The sequence below is a fragment of the Hypanus sabinus genome, chromosome X1 (assembly GCF_030144855.1).
Source record: "Hypanus sabinus isolate sHypSab1 chromosome X1, sHypSab1.hap1, whole genome shotgun sequence".
Classification (NCBI taxonomy): domain Eukaryota; kingdom Metazoa; phylum Chordata; class Chondrichthyes; order Myliobatiformes; family Dasyatidae; genus Hypanus; species Hypanus sabinus.
The window spans coordinates 41809271-41827975 of NC_082738.1; the positions used below are offsets into that span (position 1 = coordinate 41809271).

The 18705-nt window shown below is 38.2% G+C and overlaps 1 protein-coding gene across 3 annotated transcripts in view; it reads right to left on the reverse strand.

Annotated features, from left to right (window-relative positions):
- Window positions 1-400: 400 nt before the first annotated feature.
- The window catches only part of kat2a (K(lysine) acetyltransferase 2A), a 60293-nt gene continuing 41988 nt past the window's right edge, over window positions 401-18705 (reverse strand). For all 3 annotated transcript variants that reach the window (XM_059956462.1, XM_059956464.1, XM_059956463.1), the window contains exons 12-18: window positions 16120-16230; window positions 15859-16002; window positions 14492-14606; window positions 7634-7670; window positions 5003-5066; window positions 4067-4151; window positions 401-1178 (exon numbers count right to left, since the gene is read on the reverse strand). In XM_059956462.1, the coding sequence (XP_059812445.1) occupies window positions 985-1178; window positions 4067-4151; window positions 5003-5066; window positions 7634-7670; window positions 14492-14606; window positions 15859-16002; window positions 16120-16230 (750 nt within the window). In that variant the 3' untranslated portion in view covers window positions 401-984. The remainder of the gene's footprint in view (window positions 1179-4066; window positions 4152-5002; window positions 5067-7633; window positions 7671-14491; window positions 14607-15858; window positions 16003-16119; window positions 16231-18705) is intronic.

Genomic DNA, 18705 nt, shown 5'->3' on the forward strand with positions numbered 1-18705 from the left:
CTGACCCTTTTAAGTTGTTCATTTGGTTTTATTTTACAATTTATCAAAAAATCTCCACCAAAATCAGTTTATCATTTAAATTGGTATTAATGACAATGAGACACTGATTGTAAAAGAGAAAATTAAAACACCAAAGCAGTTCCCTGCAACTACCTTTCTCATTTATAAATTTTCAATTCATGTTCATTGCAAATTCATTGTTAATGACTTATCAAAGTGATCATTTGTGCAAGTACATTTACAATGTTAACTATTATATAAAAGCAAACTGCATGATTAACAGACCAGTGAGAGTGAAACAAAATGTGCACTGACCCCTCAAAACTTCCATGTGCCCTGCATTTACTTTTGTCTGCAGAGCTGTTTTTCTTCAGTGAGAAATTAAGATTACATTTCTGAGTGAATTTCCTCTTTTTATTTACATGAGCAAAATGTTACAGCAAACGTACAAAATGCAACTCGGTTTAAAAAAATTACAAAAGCAAAGTAGTCAGGCATCTTTGCACCATGCTGTCATTGTTTATTGACAGGCAATGCTGAAGTCACAGACTCCACAGAGTGAAAAGTGGGAAGCTCACTGTGGTATGCATTTTGGTGAAAGAATCTGTTTTTTTCAAGTTCCCTTATTGATTTAAATAAGCCACAATTGCAACCTGGTGATTGTTTCTGTAATGCACATCATCTTTGTGAATCATTCGATATCCAGGCAGAGCATTTAATGTCTCAATTACTTGTGTACATTGACAGTAGAAACTGCATGCAGTGAGATGGAAACTTGAACAGTTAAACACTCTGGACCTTTGTAAAGAAAACAACGCATTGTGGGTACCAATGGCCAGCCCATGCAATTACCACGGCATTCAAACAAATTTCAGTGATCCCATTTACTGAACAGACTGAGTTACAGATTAGTTTATTTAACTGACTTCACAGTCTGTAAGATTTGAACACCTGAACTTTTGTCCATCTCATTCACAAATATCTTCACTTATCCAAGAGTCCCATTTCTTTGATCTTGAAGTAGAAAAATTTCTCCAGCATATTGGCACATTTGCAGTATTCACTTTCAGGGGGGTTATATTCACGGCAGTTTGTGATGATGCGTTGAACATCTGCAATAAATAACTTCTTGGAAACATAGTAACGATTCTTCAAACGGTCACTCATACTCTTCAAGTCTAAACAATTAAAAAAAAACAGGATTTTTTAGCACATAGAACGAACTTATTTTCAATTTATTTCAAAAGAAGAAAATCAAACAATGGTAAATAATGGATTTTATGATCATGGCACAGACTTGACAGGCTGACCGTCAATCTTCTATGCCATTGTCACTCTGTGATCCTCCTCATAAAGTCTGCACCTTAAACAAGGTGGCAGTTTGCAATATTAATGAACATACTCATTAACCTATACAGAGTACTTTGTAAAAATCTAAGGTACATACAAACCCCATTTCCAGAAAAGTTGGGATATTTTCCAAAACGCAATACAAACAAAAATCTGTGATATGTTAATCCATGTGAACCTTTATTTAACTGACAAATGTACAAAGAAAAGATTTTCAATAGTTTTACTGACCAACTTAATTGTATTTTGTAAATATACACAAATTTAGAATTTGATGGCTATAACACACTCAACAAAAGTTGGGACAGAGTTAAAATAAGATTGAAAAGTGCACAGAATATTCAAGTAACACCGGTTTGGAAGACTCCATATTAAGCAGGCTAATTGGTAGCAGGTGAGGTATCATGACTGGGTATAAAAGTAGTGTCCATCAAAGGCTTGGTCTTTGCAAGCAAGGATAGGTCGTGGCTCACCCTTTTGTGCCAAAATTTGTGAGAGAATTGTTGGTTAGTTCAAAAGGAACATTTCCCAACGCAAGATTGCAGAGAATTTAGGTCCTTCAACATCTACAGTACATAATATTGTGAAAAAGATTCAGAGAATTCAGAGACATCTCAGTGTGTAAAGGGCAAGGTCGGAAACCACTGCTGAATGCACGTGATCTTCGAGCCCTCAGGCGGCACTGCCTAAGAAACCATCATGCTACTGTGACAATTATAGCCACCTGGGCTCGGGAGTACTTCGGAAAACCAATGTCACTTAACACAGTCCGTCGCTGCATCCAGAAATGCAACTTGAAACTGTATTACTCAAGGAGGAAGCCATACATCAACTCTATGCAGAAATGCCGGCGAGTTCTCTGGGCTCGAGCTCATCTCAGATGGACCGAAAGACTGTGGAACCGTGTGCTGTGGTCAGATGAGTCCACATTTCAGCTAGTTTTTGGAAAAAAATGGGCATTGAGTTCTCCGTGCCAAAGATGAAAACAACCATCCTGATTGTTATCAGCGAAAGGTGCAAAAGCCAGCATCTGTGATGGTATGGGGGTGCATCAGTGCCCACGGCATGGGTGAGTTGCATGTATGTGAAGGTATCATTGACTCTGAGGCGTATATTAGGATTTTAGAGAGACATATGTTGCCATCAAGGTAACGTCTCTTCCCGCGACGTCCATGCTTATTTCAGCAGGACAATGCCAGACCACATTCTGCACGGGCTACAACAGAGTGGCTTTGTCGACACAGTGTGTGTGCTTGACTTGCCTGCTGCCAGTCCAGATCTATCTCCTATTGAAAATGTATGGTGCGTCATGAAGAGGAGAATCAGACAACGGAGACCACGGACTGTTGAGCAGCTGAATTCTTATATCAAGCAAGAATGGACAAAATTTCCAATTGTAAATCTACTCCAATTAGTATCCTCAGTTCCAAAACAATTAAAAAGTGTTATTAAAAGGAAAGTTGATGTAACACAATGGTAAACATGCCTCTGTCCCAACTTTGGTTGAGTGTGTTGCAGCCATCAAATTCTAAATTTGTGTATATTTACAAAATACAATTAAGTTGGTCAGTAAAACTATTGAAAATCTTTTCTTTGTACTTTTGTCAGTTAAATAAAGGTTCATGTGGATTAACATATATCACAGATTTTTGTTTTTATTGCATTTTGGAAAACATCTCAACTTTTCTGGAAATGGGGTTTGTATATCTAGCTAGGGTCCTAAGACTTTTGCACAGTACCATTGTCATTTTATCTATTGCACTGTAATGATGCCACAAAAAAACCCACAAATTTCATGACACACGTGAATGATGATAAACCTGATTCTGATATGGGTCTTTATTGCAAACTGAGAGTGGGAAGGGGCCAGGGAGAGGGGAATCATGGTTGGGAAAAGGGGAAGGGAGAGGGGAGGGAGCAGAAAGCAAAAGAGACACATTCTGTAATGATCAATAAACCAAATGCTTGGAATCAAATGACCTTGCCTGGAGCCTCAGGGCTGGATGTGACTGCACTTGCAACACCCACCCCACGTGCTGTACCCCACTCCTGGCACTCTCCGCTGCCACCTGGTCCACACCCTCGCCGTGCAGTGCTCCACCCTTGCTGTTCCCAACATGCTTTGTTCCCACCAGATTTCAAATTCACTCTGCTCCATGTTGACAAATACAGTACTGTGGAAAAGGTTTGGGCACCCTAGCTATATATATGTGCCTAAGACTTTTGCACAGTACTGTAAAAGGCCAAAATGAACAATTTTTAGAAACTGTTAGCCTGGCTTAGTAAAGAATAGAGAATGTGATTATAAACCCACAATAGTAACTTCATGAAAATGAAATCCAAGTAAAATTATTTTATAAAAGCAATGAATGAGGCTAATCAAAATATATTGTGTCCATTACAATATATCCACATTCAAATTCAATTAACTGATGCAAAATACAAAATGTTGGTAAGCTCATATAATTACTATTTTTGAGCCTCTCATTAATAAATCAGCTTTGCTCAGCTGGGTTGTATGAGAATCCATTTCAAATGCTGATGAACTAACAACAGAAACTAATGGCACTTTTGCTCAAACATTAATCTGATCAAATAGTTAATTAAAAAGTAAATAGCACTGTACACTGAGTTAATTATCTAAATATTTTCAATCTTCTTTACTATCTTAAAGCTGAATGAGCAAAACTAAGTACATGCAGTTACTGAAACATACCAATTGGAAAGCGAATAATTTCATAGTAATCTGGAGCTTCAGACTTCTTCACTGGTTCCATGAAAGGCCAGGCACTAGGATGGCTCTGAAAAAAGTTGAAGTACACAGGACAGTTGATATGAAAATAAACTACAAGCAGTCTAAGTAATAAGCTACGCCTTGATTCAATTCCATGAAGCAGGTGGATGTGACTTTGTAAACCCCTATATTGCAAGTTCACAACCACAGCACGGTGGTTATTGAAGAGTGTCCCTAGAAGCTGGTACTTGCCGGTGGGAAATAAAATCAGGGCAAGCTTTGTCTAGTGCATCCACTCAAAGATTCTGAAAGCAGAGCAGTACAGGTTGTTTCTGAAGATGATACCTATTTACCATCTCAACTCAAATGTGTTATATGAAGACCCAAAAGGGTAGTGAAACTTTAACAATGACTTCAAAACCCGAACTTTAAAGGCACAGAGAGGTGCAACACAGAAACGGGCCCATCAATCCATGTCTAAGATCAAACAACCACTTACATTAAGCCCTATTTAATTTTCTCCACATTCTCAATAGCCAACCCCGAGCGCTAACTCTCACCTACACACTAGGGGCAACTTAGTGGCCAACAAATCTACCAACCCACACATCTTTGGAAAGTGGGAGGAAACCAGAGCACCCAGAGGAAGCCTACATAATCAGAGCAACAATGTGTAAACTCCATGCAAACAGTGGTCAAGGTTAGAATTGAGCCCGAGTCTCTGGCTGAGACACAGCTGCACTGCTGTGCTGCCAAAGTTCACTCAATTTCAAATCAAGCTGCATGATTTAAATCTTTTAGCAAAAAAATGACCATTCAACATCAGAAGGCTAGAAATCAACCTAGTGCCACTGCATTTACAGAAGAATATTCTTTAACTATATTGGAAGGGCTTCCTTAGAATACTGTTCTCAAAACCTTTATTTGTGCCAGTAGATTTTTCAAAGAATTGTGCAGCTGATCTGGATCCTTCAATTCTTTTCTGGAATACAAACACAGTAGAAATTGATCAGAATATATATTATCATAGATTGAATTTCCACAGTTGTTAACTGAAAGATATATAATTGACTGACTGGCAGGATCTTGATTCAAGCATGAAATATCATCTCTATTAAATATGTTGGTGTAAAGAATGAAAAACATATTTGTTTGCCATATATATTCAGTATTAATTTATTTAGTCAACTTTAAAATGCTGGTTGACTGAACAAATAACTTTTTTTACAGCTGACTTCATAAAACATCACTACAATAATACATAGATCATATACTTAAGATACTAAATGAGCTCAAAAGCAGAATAAACTTCATTTCACAAAGGAAAACAATACATTTGTATGGTTCCTAATTCAAAAGTCAATAAACTTAATTCAATTACTTTGGAGAGCAGAAAGCAACCTGTTAATAGTAATTCTTTAGGATCCAGCTCTTCATTTAAGAACATTAAGCATATTCATTCTACATCCCAAGGATATGCTTGTAGGTTAATTGTCTCCTACAAGTCAGGTTTATAATAAAAGGAATTAAAGGGGAATTAATAGGCATATGTGAGAAAATGTATTGAAAGAGTACAGGGAAATAGGGTGAATGAGGCTCTTTCTGTCAAGATTAATTAATGTCTGTGAATTAACTTTGCCTTGGAAAGTTGTTTCCTTTGAAAATAATGCACATGATGTCTCTGGGGGAAAAAACTAAAAAGTAATTGGGGCTGTGGGCACAGAAAGTAGATTTATAATGAGTTGGAATTAATATAATGATAGCTACAAATATAGCTCCCTCTTAACTAGGTTTCTTAAACTCATTAGAAAAAAACGTAATTATTCAAACTTAACAACAAATACTTAAAGATATTATGATTAGTTTATAAGCACTTCGAAATAGCTATCAGAAACAGGTTTATTATCATTGGCATACGTAACACAGTTGTTGTTTTGTGTTAGCAACAGGTTGCAATACATAATAAAAGCTATGAATTCCAATAAGTAAATATAAAGACTAAATTAAATAAGTAGTGCAAAAAGAGAGGGGAAGAGGTCAGATAGTGTTTCCGGATTCATTGTGCATTCAGAAATCTGATGGCGGAGAGGAAGAAGCTGCTTCTGAAATGCTGAATGTGTGACTTCAGGCTCCTGTACCTCATCCTTGATTGTAGCAATGAGAAGAGGGCATGACCTGGGTGGTAGAGATCCTTAATGATGGATATTTTTGAGACATCGCCTTTTGAAGGTGTCCTTGATGCTGAGGAGGCTAGTGCCCATCATAGAGCTGCCTGAGTTTACAATTTTCTGCAGCTTTGTCCAAACGTGCAGTGGCTGCTCCATACCAGGCAGTGATGCAACCAGTTAGAATGTTCTCCATGGTATATCGATAGAAATTTACTAGAGTATTTGGTGACATACCAAGTCTCCTCAAATTCCCAACAAAACATAGTTGCTGTCCTGCCTGTTTTGTAATTGCATCAATATGTTGCATCCAGGATAGACCTTCAAAGATGATGACACCCAGGAACTTGAAACTGCTCACTCTTTCTATTTCTGATCTCTTGATGAGGACTGTTGTGTGCTCTCTTGACTTCCTGAAGTCCACAACCAAGTTCTTGGTCTTATTGACATTGAGTGCAAGGTTATTGATAAAACTTCATAAATCCAATACTTATTAATGAATGCTCCTCCAATAGAAACAGGAGAATTCAATGCACTAACCCCCACCCTCTAATCTCAACACTGGCAATAAAGAAGCGCCATTATAACAAGGTCTGGATGTCACACAGAAATACTGACTGACATCAGTTACCACTATCAAATGCTTGGTAATGGTCACTCCTAAGAAAAAGCAAGCCATCTCTTTGAACTACAACATTATTTTCATCCCACCAAATATCAACATATTCTGAGCCCAAAACTAAATTCAGACAACCAAATTCAACATTATGGTTGTAAAAACAACAGCAGCACTCAACTATCTATAAAACTCAAGTGAAGAATGTGATTCTACTTATCATCAGTGTATTATGGCTGCCACAGCTGGAGCACCATCATCCTCCCATCAACTTCAAAATAAATACCTCTGAACTGAATCAAGTGTCAGCAATAGTCAAGCAGATAAGAGCAACAATACTGTGGACAGAATTATCTCCAAATCACACACCATGGTGACTTGAATGTACATCTCTATTCTTTTAATGTTGAGTGAATTTACTAACATTATGAGAGCACCATTAACACAAGAATTATTGTCTGCCAGCACTGCATTTTCTCTGTAACTATCACACTTTAATTTTACATGCTGTACTTGTTTTCCCTTGTACTACCTCAATCCACTGTTGTAATTAAATGATCTGTATGGATGGCACACAAGCTTTTCACTGCACCTTGGTACATGTGTCAATAAACCAATTTACCAATTTAGTTATGGCAATTTTTTTGCTATGGCTCTCATCCAGTCAATATTTTCTTAAGATTCAAGTTTTGAAATACTTTGCATTTTCCCCTAACTTCAACATGCCAACTTATATGGAAACAAAAAGCACTGACCAATTGTTCTTACCCTTTATCCTTGCCACTAGGTTTCCATCCAGTTTCCTCTGTTAAAGAGAAAGAACAAATTAAAACAGAATTCTTTTCCTTATCACTATCCACTTAGTAGCCACGTTATTAAGTACATTTGTGCACTTGCTTGTTAATATCTAATCAGCCATTCGTGTGGCAGCAACCTTTTATTATGCCACAATGCCTTACCATTAATCAGTTTGGGAACTCCTGACGTAAAGGCATAGAGAGACATGGCCAAGAGGCTCAGTTGTAGTTCAGACCAAACTTCAGAATAGGGAAGAAATATGATCTAAGTGACTTTATGGAATGATTGTTGGTGCCAGACAGTATCTCAGAAACTGCTGATCTCCTGGGATTTTCACACACAAGATTCCCTAGAGTTTAGAGTGCGAAAAACAAAAAACATTCGGTGAGCAGCAGTTCTGTGGGCGAAACTGCCTTGTTAATGAGAGAGGTCAAAGGAGAATGGCCAGATTATTCAAGCTGACAGGAAGGCAACAGTAACTCAAATAACCACATATGTGAAGAACACCTCTGAATGCACAACATGTTGAACCTCAAAGTGGATGGGCTACAGCAGAAATTCAACTGCAGATTTGCATCAATGAAAAATATAGTATGAAAATTCAAAACTTTACTTCACTTCCTTGGGTATGAGAGATCACCTTAATATTACATGGAGCACCTATTGGCAGCTTATTTAATAGAAAGTAGGATTAAAAGGTAAAATTTAGACAATGTACACTAATGCTCATGGCAAGGAAAGCAAAAATCCAAAATAAAAACAGAAAATATAGAAATATTCAGCAAGTCAGGGGACATTTGTGGAGAGAAGTCATCACAGGTTAGTGATCCTTCATCAGAATGTGATGCTCATGGTATACTGTCACACATTATTTTACAACAGGAATTTTGAATCATTCATTTGAAATGAATATGTTGTAAGGCAGCTAAAATAATTTTAGATATTGGGCACCAGTACAAGTAGTTATAACATTCCTTCTGAGGACTAGCTTTGAAACTATTCTTTTAAAGCTCAACACGATAAAAGACAATTTATTAAATCCAATCACACAGCCAGTTCAATCCCCTCCTGAATCTCTCAAAATGTGGGTACAACCTCACTTACAATGTGCCACAAACAGTGGAGAGTAAATGTTGTTTAAAGTATCCTGACTGGATGCATCGTGGTCTGGCACAGAAGCATTAGAAACTGCAGAGTGCGTGGACTTGGCCCAATACATCATAGGCACCACTAAATTATCTCAAGAAAACACCTATCATCAAAGATCCTCACCATCTGGGCTATGCCATCTTTTTGCAAATAACATTGGGTAGGAGGCACAGAAAACTTTATCCCTCCAAGCCCTGCCTGCCCATGTACCTATCCAAGTGCTTTTTAAGTGATACTATTGTACCTGTACATGACTTCTTATGGCAGCTCACCGCATATACTCACATCCTTCTGCATGACAAGGTTGCCCCTCATGTCTGTCTTAAATCTTTCCCCCCTCACGCTAAATCTATGGCCATTAGTTTTGGGCTGCCTACCCTGGGGGAAAGGATGTTATCATACACATTATCTATGCCTTTCATAATTATAAATGTTTCTATTAAGTCACCCCTCATTCTCCTACTAAGGAATTGTTACTGCATACTCGTGCTTTTGTTTTCTGTTCTCTCTCTTCACCCAGCTTTCCTTGTTTTAGTTATGCCAAGCCGCTGTCAATCTGTTGGACCTGCATTCTTGTCAGGACTGCTCCAATCGGGATTTGTAGAGCACAATTTAAAGATGCTGGCATCCAGGAACCAGGGAGAAGGGAGAGTGCTGCTGGGGAGAATCGGCTGTTAAGGAATTGCACTAGTTTCCACATTAACAAACCTGTAGTCTTTGTGTTCTGGCCTGTGTTTTTGTATTGTGGATTTTGGATTTGGAACACTTCCTTGGATTTGGTTGCCCTGGATTACTTCTGTGAATATATTGTAAATAGGACCGCCTGTGCCTGCCTTGTCCTTTTCACATCACAAATAACATACAACACTGAGGGTGGACTTGTTTTTATGGTGCTTCCCCAACACCCCTAGACTACAGCCAACAAGGGGATGAAACAGGAATAAAGACCTAACCTGGCTAACCGCGCCTTATAACTCAGGCCCTTTAGTCCTGGCAACATCCCTGTAAATGTTTTCTGCATGCTTTCCAGCTTAACCACATCTTTCCTATAACAGAGCAACCAAAACTCCACAGTACTCCAAGTGTGGCCTCACCAGTAACTTAAATCAACTGTAATATCGAGTCCCAACTCCTATAATCAGTACCCTGACTGATGAAGGTCAGCATGCTAAACACCATTTTCACCACTCTGAGAACATGTGACACCACTTTCAATGAACTATGCACTTGCACTCCTCAGTCCCTCTGTTCCATTATACATCCTTCTGTCCTACCATTCATCGTACAAGTCCTACACAAGTTTGACTTTTGCTCAGTGGTCAACATGTGCAATTTTTTAAATCATAGAAGCTAAGTTACCAGATAAATTTATGGAGGTAGAAGGAGCTCAAAGTTCAAAGTAAATTTATTATTAAAGTACATAGGTGTCACCACATACAACCTTGTGATTCATTTTCTTGCAGGCTATATAAATAAATCTATAGAATAATAACCATAACAGAATCCATGAAAGACCGCACTAACTTGGGTGTTCATCTAGTATGAAAAAGGCAACTATGCAAATACAAACAAAAGGAAATAATGATAATAAATAAGCAATAAATAAATATTGAGAACGTTAGTTGAAGAGTTCTTGAAAGTGAGTCCATGGGTTGTGGGAACATTTCTGTGATGGGGCAAGTGAAGTTGAGTGGTTACCCCTTTTGATTTATGATCCTGATAATGGTTCCTGAACCTGGTGGTATGAGTCCTGAGGCTCCTGTAAGTTTTTCCTGATAGCAGCAGCAAGAGAGCATGAAATGGGTGGGGGTGAGGGGAGTGGGCACTGATGATGGATGCTGCTTTCCTGCAACAGTTTTGTGTAGATGTGCACAATAGTGGGGAGGGCTTTACCTGTCATTGTCTGGGGTGTATATGGCCAATGGCCAATTCCTGCCCCTCATTTGATCCTATGTAGTCTTCCTTTTCTTTCTAAATCTTTTTATTAGTATTAGTAATATGGACAGAATACAAATGATATATTGATAAAGAAATTACCAACATACACATTCCATTACATATGAAAAAAAAACATACATAATAGTTACAATATATATGAGTTTACCAAGACCTAAGCCATAGGATCTATGTATGAACATAGTAAATCTAAATATTTCATAATGTATAATATAAAGAAAACAGAAAAAGAAAAGAAAAAAAAACAAAAAAAAATTTATAATGCAAAACTAGCTAATCTAATAACTATAACTAATAAGTAATAAAAAAATTAACAAAAAAAAGAGAAGGAAAAAAAAAGAAAAAAAAGGGGGGCTGTTTATAATAGCTCACAAAAATAAGTATTCATCAATGCCGTCACTTCCGGTCCTCTCAAAATACATAAGCTAAAAGCTGGGAAATCAAATGAACTTGGCACAGGGTCATATTACATCATATGAAAATGTTGAATAAATGGTCTCCATAACTTTTCAAATTTAAAAGCCCTTTTCAAAAAGGGCTTATTTCAAAACTTTATAATATAATTATGAAGATACGTTCAGAGCCTCTTTATAAGACTAAAAAGGATTGGGAAAGAGAGCTTAGTTTTAGTATTTCTAGTGAGAATTGGGATAGAATTCTTCAATTAGTTAATACATCATCGTTATGTGCCAAACATTCACTAATACAATTTAAGGTCGTACATATGTCCAAGGATAAATTAGCTCGTTTTTACTCTCATATAAGTCCTATTTGTGATAGATGTCATTCTGAAATTACATCTTTAACTCATATGTTTTGGTCGTGTTCATTTTTGGAGAAATATTGGAAAGATATTTTTGATATTATTTCTGCGGTTTTGAATATCGATTTACAACCTCATCCTATTACCGCAATTTTTGGTTTACCAATGTTAGACTCACTGCATTTATCTTCTTCAGCACGTCGAATGATTGCATTTCTAACTCTGATGGCTAGAAGATCTATATTGTTGAATTGGAAGGAAATTGATCCTCCCACTATATTTAATTGGTTCTCTCAAACTATGTTATGTTTAAATTTAGAAAAAATTAGAAGTGGTACTTTTGAGACTTCTATGTAGTCTTCCTTTGTTTCACTTTTTAAAATTTCATAACTACACATTTTGAACTTAAATAGCCCAAAACTTCCAGAGGTTGAAGCATGCTGCAGACCTCAAAGAAAGCTGCTACAAATATATAGTGAACTGTGATGAAAAATTTCCCTGTCTCCTGTTGTCACATCTCAATTCATTGGAGATCCAAAACCCTAGCAATTGTGACATGATCAGACTGGCTGACCAGCCACCACATTAAATAATCTGAATAGCATCAGTTGGTGCAAAATTCTCAACTTTTAATTATCTATTTAAACTATAATAATGGTGTTAAATAAAGAGGAACAACTGCACATGTTGAACCTGAAGTATCACAAGTTCAAAACTTATTCAGCAATAAAAGTTGGTAGGCGTATACTCTCAGGGCTCATACTCGTCAGTCGCTTCACGCTACGGAAACTGGCATAAGCACCAGCCTGATGAGCCTATAAGGCTCGGGACAGACTTTAACTTTAACTCTCTACTGAAGGGATTTGGCATGACCATGAGATCCAAGATTTAATAAAAACACAAGTTTTTTTGGACTAGAAACTCCATCATTCCTCAAGTGAAAACAAAGAATCTGAAGGCCAACATTAACAGAAACCTGCAACTAGCAAAGATGGAGGGAGCACAGGAGGTTCCTCAGCAACTTGCTGATAATGCACTGTCAGGATGCACTTTAGTGTGAGCCAAGAATTTAAACAAATTAATCAAGGACACCGAGACAATGAGTAAGAATGAGCACCTCTTCAACCATGCCTTCATTCTTGATGTGAGTACCCTTTACATGCCCACATGACACTAAAATATTCAGCCAGGCTCAGCACCACCCCTGCCATATGGTAAAATAAGAAACAGCAAGGGTTAAGAAGCTGACAGTATCCTTGATTCAGTTTTGATAAAGAGTACTTCAGACACAAGTCCACAACCTGGTGTCCACAAATGAGCAGGACATACCTGGTTATCTCAGTTACCCTAATGCTGATCATCCAAGAAAGGATACAAATCTGATTGTAGTAACACAACAAAGGGTTCTCTGATCTGTCTTCTACAAGGAAACTCATCATTATTGTGCTTATCAATTGCCGCTTCCATGCTGCCACAGAGCTGCAGCCTGAATCATGGTGCTCATTCTGTCCATCTTTAAGCAAGATGGGAAAACAGCATCAGCTAGCATAAAGGTCTTCTTTGGACCGCAAACAATTTTGATTCATTCTAACATTGAAGAAGAACAATTAGTTATCAAATCTTTAGTTATCAATCTTTCTCAAATCTGTGCACCTGAGAAATTCACCGCCATTTTCCATCTACTCCTCTACAGGACCAGGGAAATATTTTAGCCTACGTTGCCCCTATTTCAAATTCAGATCAGTCCAATTTCAGTCATTGTTTTACAGTAGTAGATGACACAAGTTTCAAGTCCACTTGCATTCCTTCATAGGAGTATAACTCAAATCAGGCCTTGCATTTAGAATCCACAGGAAAAGATGGTTTTTTACTAACCAGCCTCACTAAATGACATCACACCCTGACAGAGATCCACAACTAGACCATAAAGTTTGTGAACTGCTTCCGTAACTCAGGAGCCAACTCTCAAAGGCTTCAATATTACTGGCACACACAGTCTACCAGACAGCAGTGCTTCCCTACCTTTCGCATAGATCTGAAACATGAATTACACAAAATACTGTAGTATTAGTGATATCACCACATTATTCTCCAAAGCCACTGAGAGGATAAGTAAACCAAATGCCAACATCCTCTTGGACGCCAACATCCCCAAGCACCAACACCCTAATAAAACCTGGAGATTAGTTGGCTCTGGCCAACAGGCCACATTATTCTTATGCCTGACACCAAACTCCAGAAAGAGTTAAGTCACCTTCAAGTTCCATCACAGACAAGAGATTACCAGGTAGATGGAGGAAGGAAAAGTGAGTTTTTTTAAATATAAAAAGTTCAATATCCTCTTTATTCCCCTTGCACATTCAGCTCTAACTCCAGCAATACTTGCAATGGCATTAAGAACCAACTTCTTTGTCAGAAGCAGCCAGAAACCCAACACACACAGGAGTGCATAAATATAATTCAAATTAGCAGTGTCACTCCTACATTTTAATTTCCATCTCCAGTCTCCATTTCTTTTTAGCAAAACAGCCAGAATAGTACAAAACATGGAAAATGTTTGTACTTGGTGACATACAAGTAGAAATTTTACTCAAGGTGAAGAATTTTTGGAACTCTTTCCCTGGAAGGAAGTAGAGACTTGTTTACTGAGTTCAATCAAAACAAAAGTTGATATGAAGGCATATGGACCACGTGGAAAAATGATGCTGAAGAGATAAGATGACCTTGATGACTAGCAGAGCATTCCCCAAGCATAAGATGGCTTATTCCTAGTGCAATTCTCTATATTCTTGATTTTAAAACATTCCAACTGGATAAATATAAATGGAACAAACATTCTAACATTGTATTTACTACATATTTCCAGTGTATTATTTACGATAGCTATTACATTATCATGTTCAATGACCTTCAGCATTTCTAAGCATTGTGTATTCACTCTTCAGAAATGAAACACTTACGAATTCCAGGTATACTCTCTATGGGTATCTGCCGAACTCCTTCCTTGAAGCAGGTGAGGCCTGGGTAAACCTTCCGGATTTGTGCCTGCTTTCGCTCAATCAGCTTCTTTATGATCTGAAAATGAAGTAAAAATGGATTACTTCAATAGAATAAATATTAGATATCTCGTACTAGTTCATTTTTGAACAACTTATTCATTTTGCTAAAACCATAAATGTCTTCCACATTCAGTGACTGCCCAGTGTGTATAGTATCTTGTTGCTATGGAACTATCACTTGACAGGAACACAATTCATTTTTAAATGGTCTGTACGGTATTAGTCAGGAGCTACTGTCTTAATCAGTGTATGTTGACATGATCACTTTCATGGTTCAACTAAAAGTACTTTCACCTGAGAAGAAAGCACATGGGTTCAAGTCCCACTCCAACCTGAGCACAGAATTCACTGCCTCCATTCCACATAGTACTGACAAGAGTATTATTGGTGCCTGATGAGACATTAAGCATTAAAAACATGTCTACTTTCTCAGGAAGATATAGAAGAACCAAAGGCTTCATATTAAAGAAGAACAGGAAAATTTCCCAATGTCCTAGCTAATTTTTAATCTTCAAGTCACCCAATCAGTATTACTAAATCAGATTATCTGGGCCTAATGGGTCAGGTATATTGGCTAAGCTATGCTCCCCCACCACCCAACCTGTCGAGCACATCATTTTTCTCTGCATCTTACAACTCCTACATTCTTTAACTCTGTTTTTCTTTGTCTAAGTTCTCGATCTCCAATTCTCTCATTGATAGACAACCTGGTTTACAGTTTATCTCAAGTTTTATCTCATTAGACACTCTTCACCCTCCTTTACCATCCCTGAAATTCAACGAGCTTCTATCTTCTCCTTCTCAGTTGAAATGAAAGGTCTCAACCCAAAATATTAACCATGTTTCACTTCCCACTGACATGCTGAGTACATCGAACATTTTCTGTTTCTTCTTCATTATCTGGCCATTATCACATTGCAACACGTGGGTTTTTGATTAAAAGCTGACGTATGAATTTACTATTTAAATAACATAAGAAAACATATGGAGGTAAGTATATATAGTATGATAAAAGTGAGAAGATGGGATTAGCATGGATGGGTACCCACTGCTCAGCACAGACGTAGTTAGCCAAAAGGCTTGTTTTTACACTGTGTGCCTTTTTCACTCTTCGAGTGGTTAAAATAATAGAAATTTAAACCTGGAATTAGGTCCTTTTGGCCTTAACTCCTTAGTCCTTAGATTATCTTGTATACCTGTGCATTTAGGTTTAAAATATTGAAATGACTCTTCTACCTAAACAATGTTTTAGAATTTGATGACTATACCTCTTTCTGCTTCTTGATTATATGTGATAGCTCTGTGTAGGGGATTCTGGGATTAAGTTCACATTCCATCAATGTTGCTCCCTCATAATCCTTGATGTACCCAACATAACGGCTTTTAGGAACTTTTATATCCTTTGAGAAACCCTGATACAAGAGAGGATAAAGCACAAAAAGGAATTAGTCATTTATTTTTACGATCCTTGTATTTGGTCTTTAATTACATTTCTTTCTTTATTCTGTAAATGAGCCAAAGAGCATTACCTGTTTTTTGAAGTAGCCAATAGCATACTCATCTGCATAGGTCAGGAAGTGTAAAATATTGTGCTTAATGTGGTATTCTTTCAGATGATTCATCAGATGAGTCCCATAACCCTGGAGTGAAATAATATTTGATATTTTATAATATCCTGTGCATTTATTGGTGCTTCATTATAAGAGCATAACATTCAAAGAAAATACTCAAGGTAAATGTGATAGAAGAGTTTAAACTACTGTTTGGTACAAGGAACAGATTCAAGGTCAAACTGTTACAATTAAGGAAATCATTCAAAAGATCTCTCTGTAATGGTAAGACCATAGATGAAACCAATAAAATCCATAGGGAAGATAGATAAGCAAAACGCTGATCAAAGAGGCAAACTAAGAAGAGCTTTAAGATGGAAAGAGAATGTAGCACATTGGGAATATGAACTATTAAACATGTGGCACACACAAAATACTGGAGGAACTCAGTAGGCCAGGCACCATCTATGGAAAAGAGTACAACTGACATTTCGGGCCGAGAACCTTCAGCAGGACTGGAGAAAAAAAAGCAGTCCAACACTAGTTAGGCTCAAGGGGATGCACCCTAACCACTGAGTGAGGGCTACTGCCAATGACCAATAGCATTTGCACCATGAGCAGTTTAGCACATGGGGAGGGGGACGAGGTGGGTGAGGGAATGGTGGAGGGAGAGCATTGAGCATGATGCTGAAGGGAGAACGAGAGCGAGCTTGGTATCACTAATATATATTTGGATGCATTGTCAAGAAGCTGTAGTAAGGAGATAAGGGGACATGAAGGAGGAGTACTCCAAAGGTAACAGTCCAGCGATGCATTTTCAATTATTAGTGGAGAACATTAGGTGAAATCGCACAAGAGCAGTCCTACTCAAATTGCAGTAGAGACATAGAACCACCAAAATCCATCTAAATATTGATGAATCATTATCAAGTAGCAGTTTTTGATTTTGGTTAAGAATTGTGTTGTGGGAAGAGTCTTTGGTATGTCACCAAAGGCTTTTGCAAATTTCTACAGATGTACCATGAAGAGCCTTCTGACATCACTGCCTGGTATGGAGGCTTCAATGCATACGATTCAAAGAGTCTGCAGAGGGTTGTGGACTCAACCAGCTCCATCACGGGGACAAGATCACCTTCACGATCTAGCACATCTTCAAAAGGCAGTGCCTCAAGAAGATGATGCCTATCGTTAAGGACCATCACCATCCATGACATGCTGCCTTTCCATTACTACCATCAGGGAGGAGATACAGGAGCCTGAAGACTCACACTCAACATTTTACAAACAGCTTTTTCCCCTTTGCCATCAGACTTCCAAACAGTCCAAGAACACTACCTTACTATTCCTCGTTTGCACTATTTTATCTTTTATTTTAACTTTTGGGTACAGGTGACATAACACTTGACCCGAGTCCGTCAAGGTTATCTGCTGTATCTAGTGCTCCCAGTGTAGCCTCCTCTATATTGGTGAGATCCAAAGTAGATTGGGGGACTACTTCATTGAGTAACTTTATTCCATCTGCCACAGAAGGTGGGAGTTTCCTGGCGGCCTCCCATTTCAATTCAACCTCCGAATCCCATTCTGACATGTCAGCCTGTGGCCTCCACTGCCACTACAATGGGCCACACTCAGTTTGGAAGGGTCACCTCATATTACTGACAGCATAAACATCAATTTCTCTATCTTATGGTAATGTTTTCTCATTCCCCTTCTCTCTTTTTCCATTTCCTCTTCTGGTTCCCCTCCATCACTTCTCGTCCTCACCTTAGCATCACCTCCCTGTGGCGTCCCTCCTCTTTCCCTTTCTCCCATTGTTCACTGTCATCTCCTATCAGATTCCTTCTTCAACCCTTTAAATCTTCCACCTATCACCTCCTAGCTTCCTATTTCATTTCCCCCTCCCCCACATTCCCCTATCCTGGTTTCACCTATCACCTGCCAGCTTGTACTCCTTCCACTCCCTCCACCTTATTTGGGCTTCAGCCCCCCTTCTTTCCTGTCCTGAAACATTGACTGTTTATTCCCCTCCATAGATGCTGCCTGATCTGTGTACCTTCAGCATTTTGTGTGTGCTTCCCATGTACTCTTTGTTCTTTTGTCACTTACTGTCAATCCCCTAGTTCTTGACCCTGCCACAAATGGGAATAGGAAAGGAAGGAATAAATTTAAAACACTAACTCTAAAACAACGTCTATATAATGCTGCAATGGCTATCAATTGGGAAAGACTTCAAAGAGAACTAAACTACAAGATATCCAGATTGAAGGCAACATGAGCCAGTCAAAGGTTTTATAAAAATTTAGAGTGTACAGTTCTGACTTGCGATGGTAAAGAACCAGGTCCCAAAAATACAAACCTAGGTCTGGGTTTGTGTCAGAGGGAAAAATGCAAAAGAATAAATTCACTTAAACTTGACCACTTCCAGAGAGAGGATGAGGTGGAAGGCTGATTCCCTTGCAGAAAGTGAAAGATACTATAACGCTGTCTGCCTGCATTTTGAAAATCCATCCACAGTGGTGCTAGAAAGTTTGTGAACCCTGGAGAATTTTCTCTATTTCTGCATAA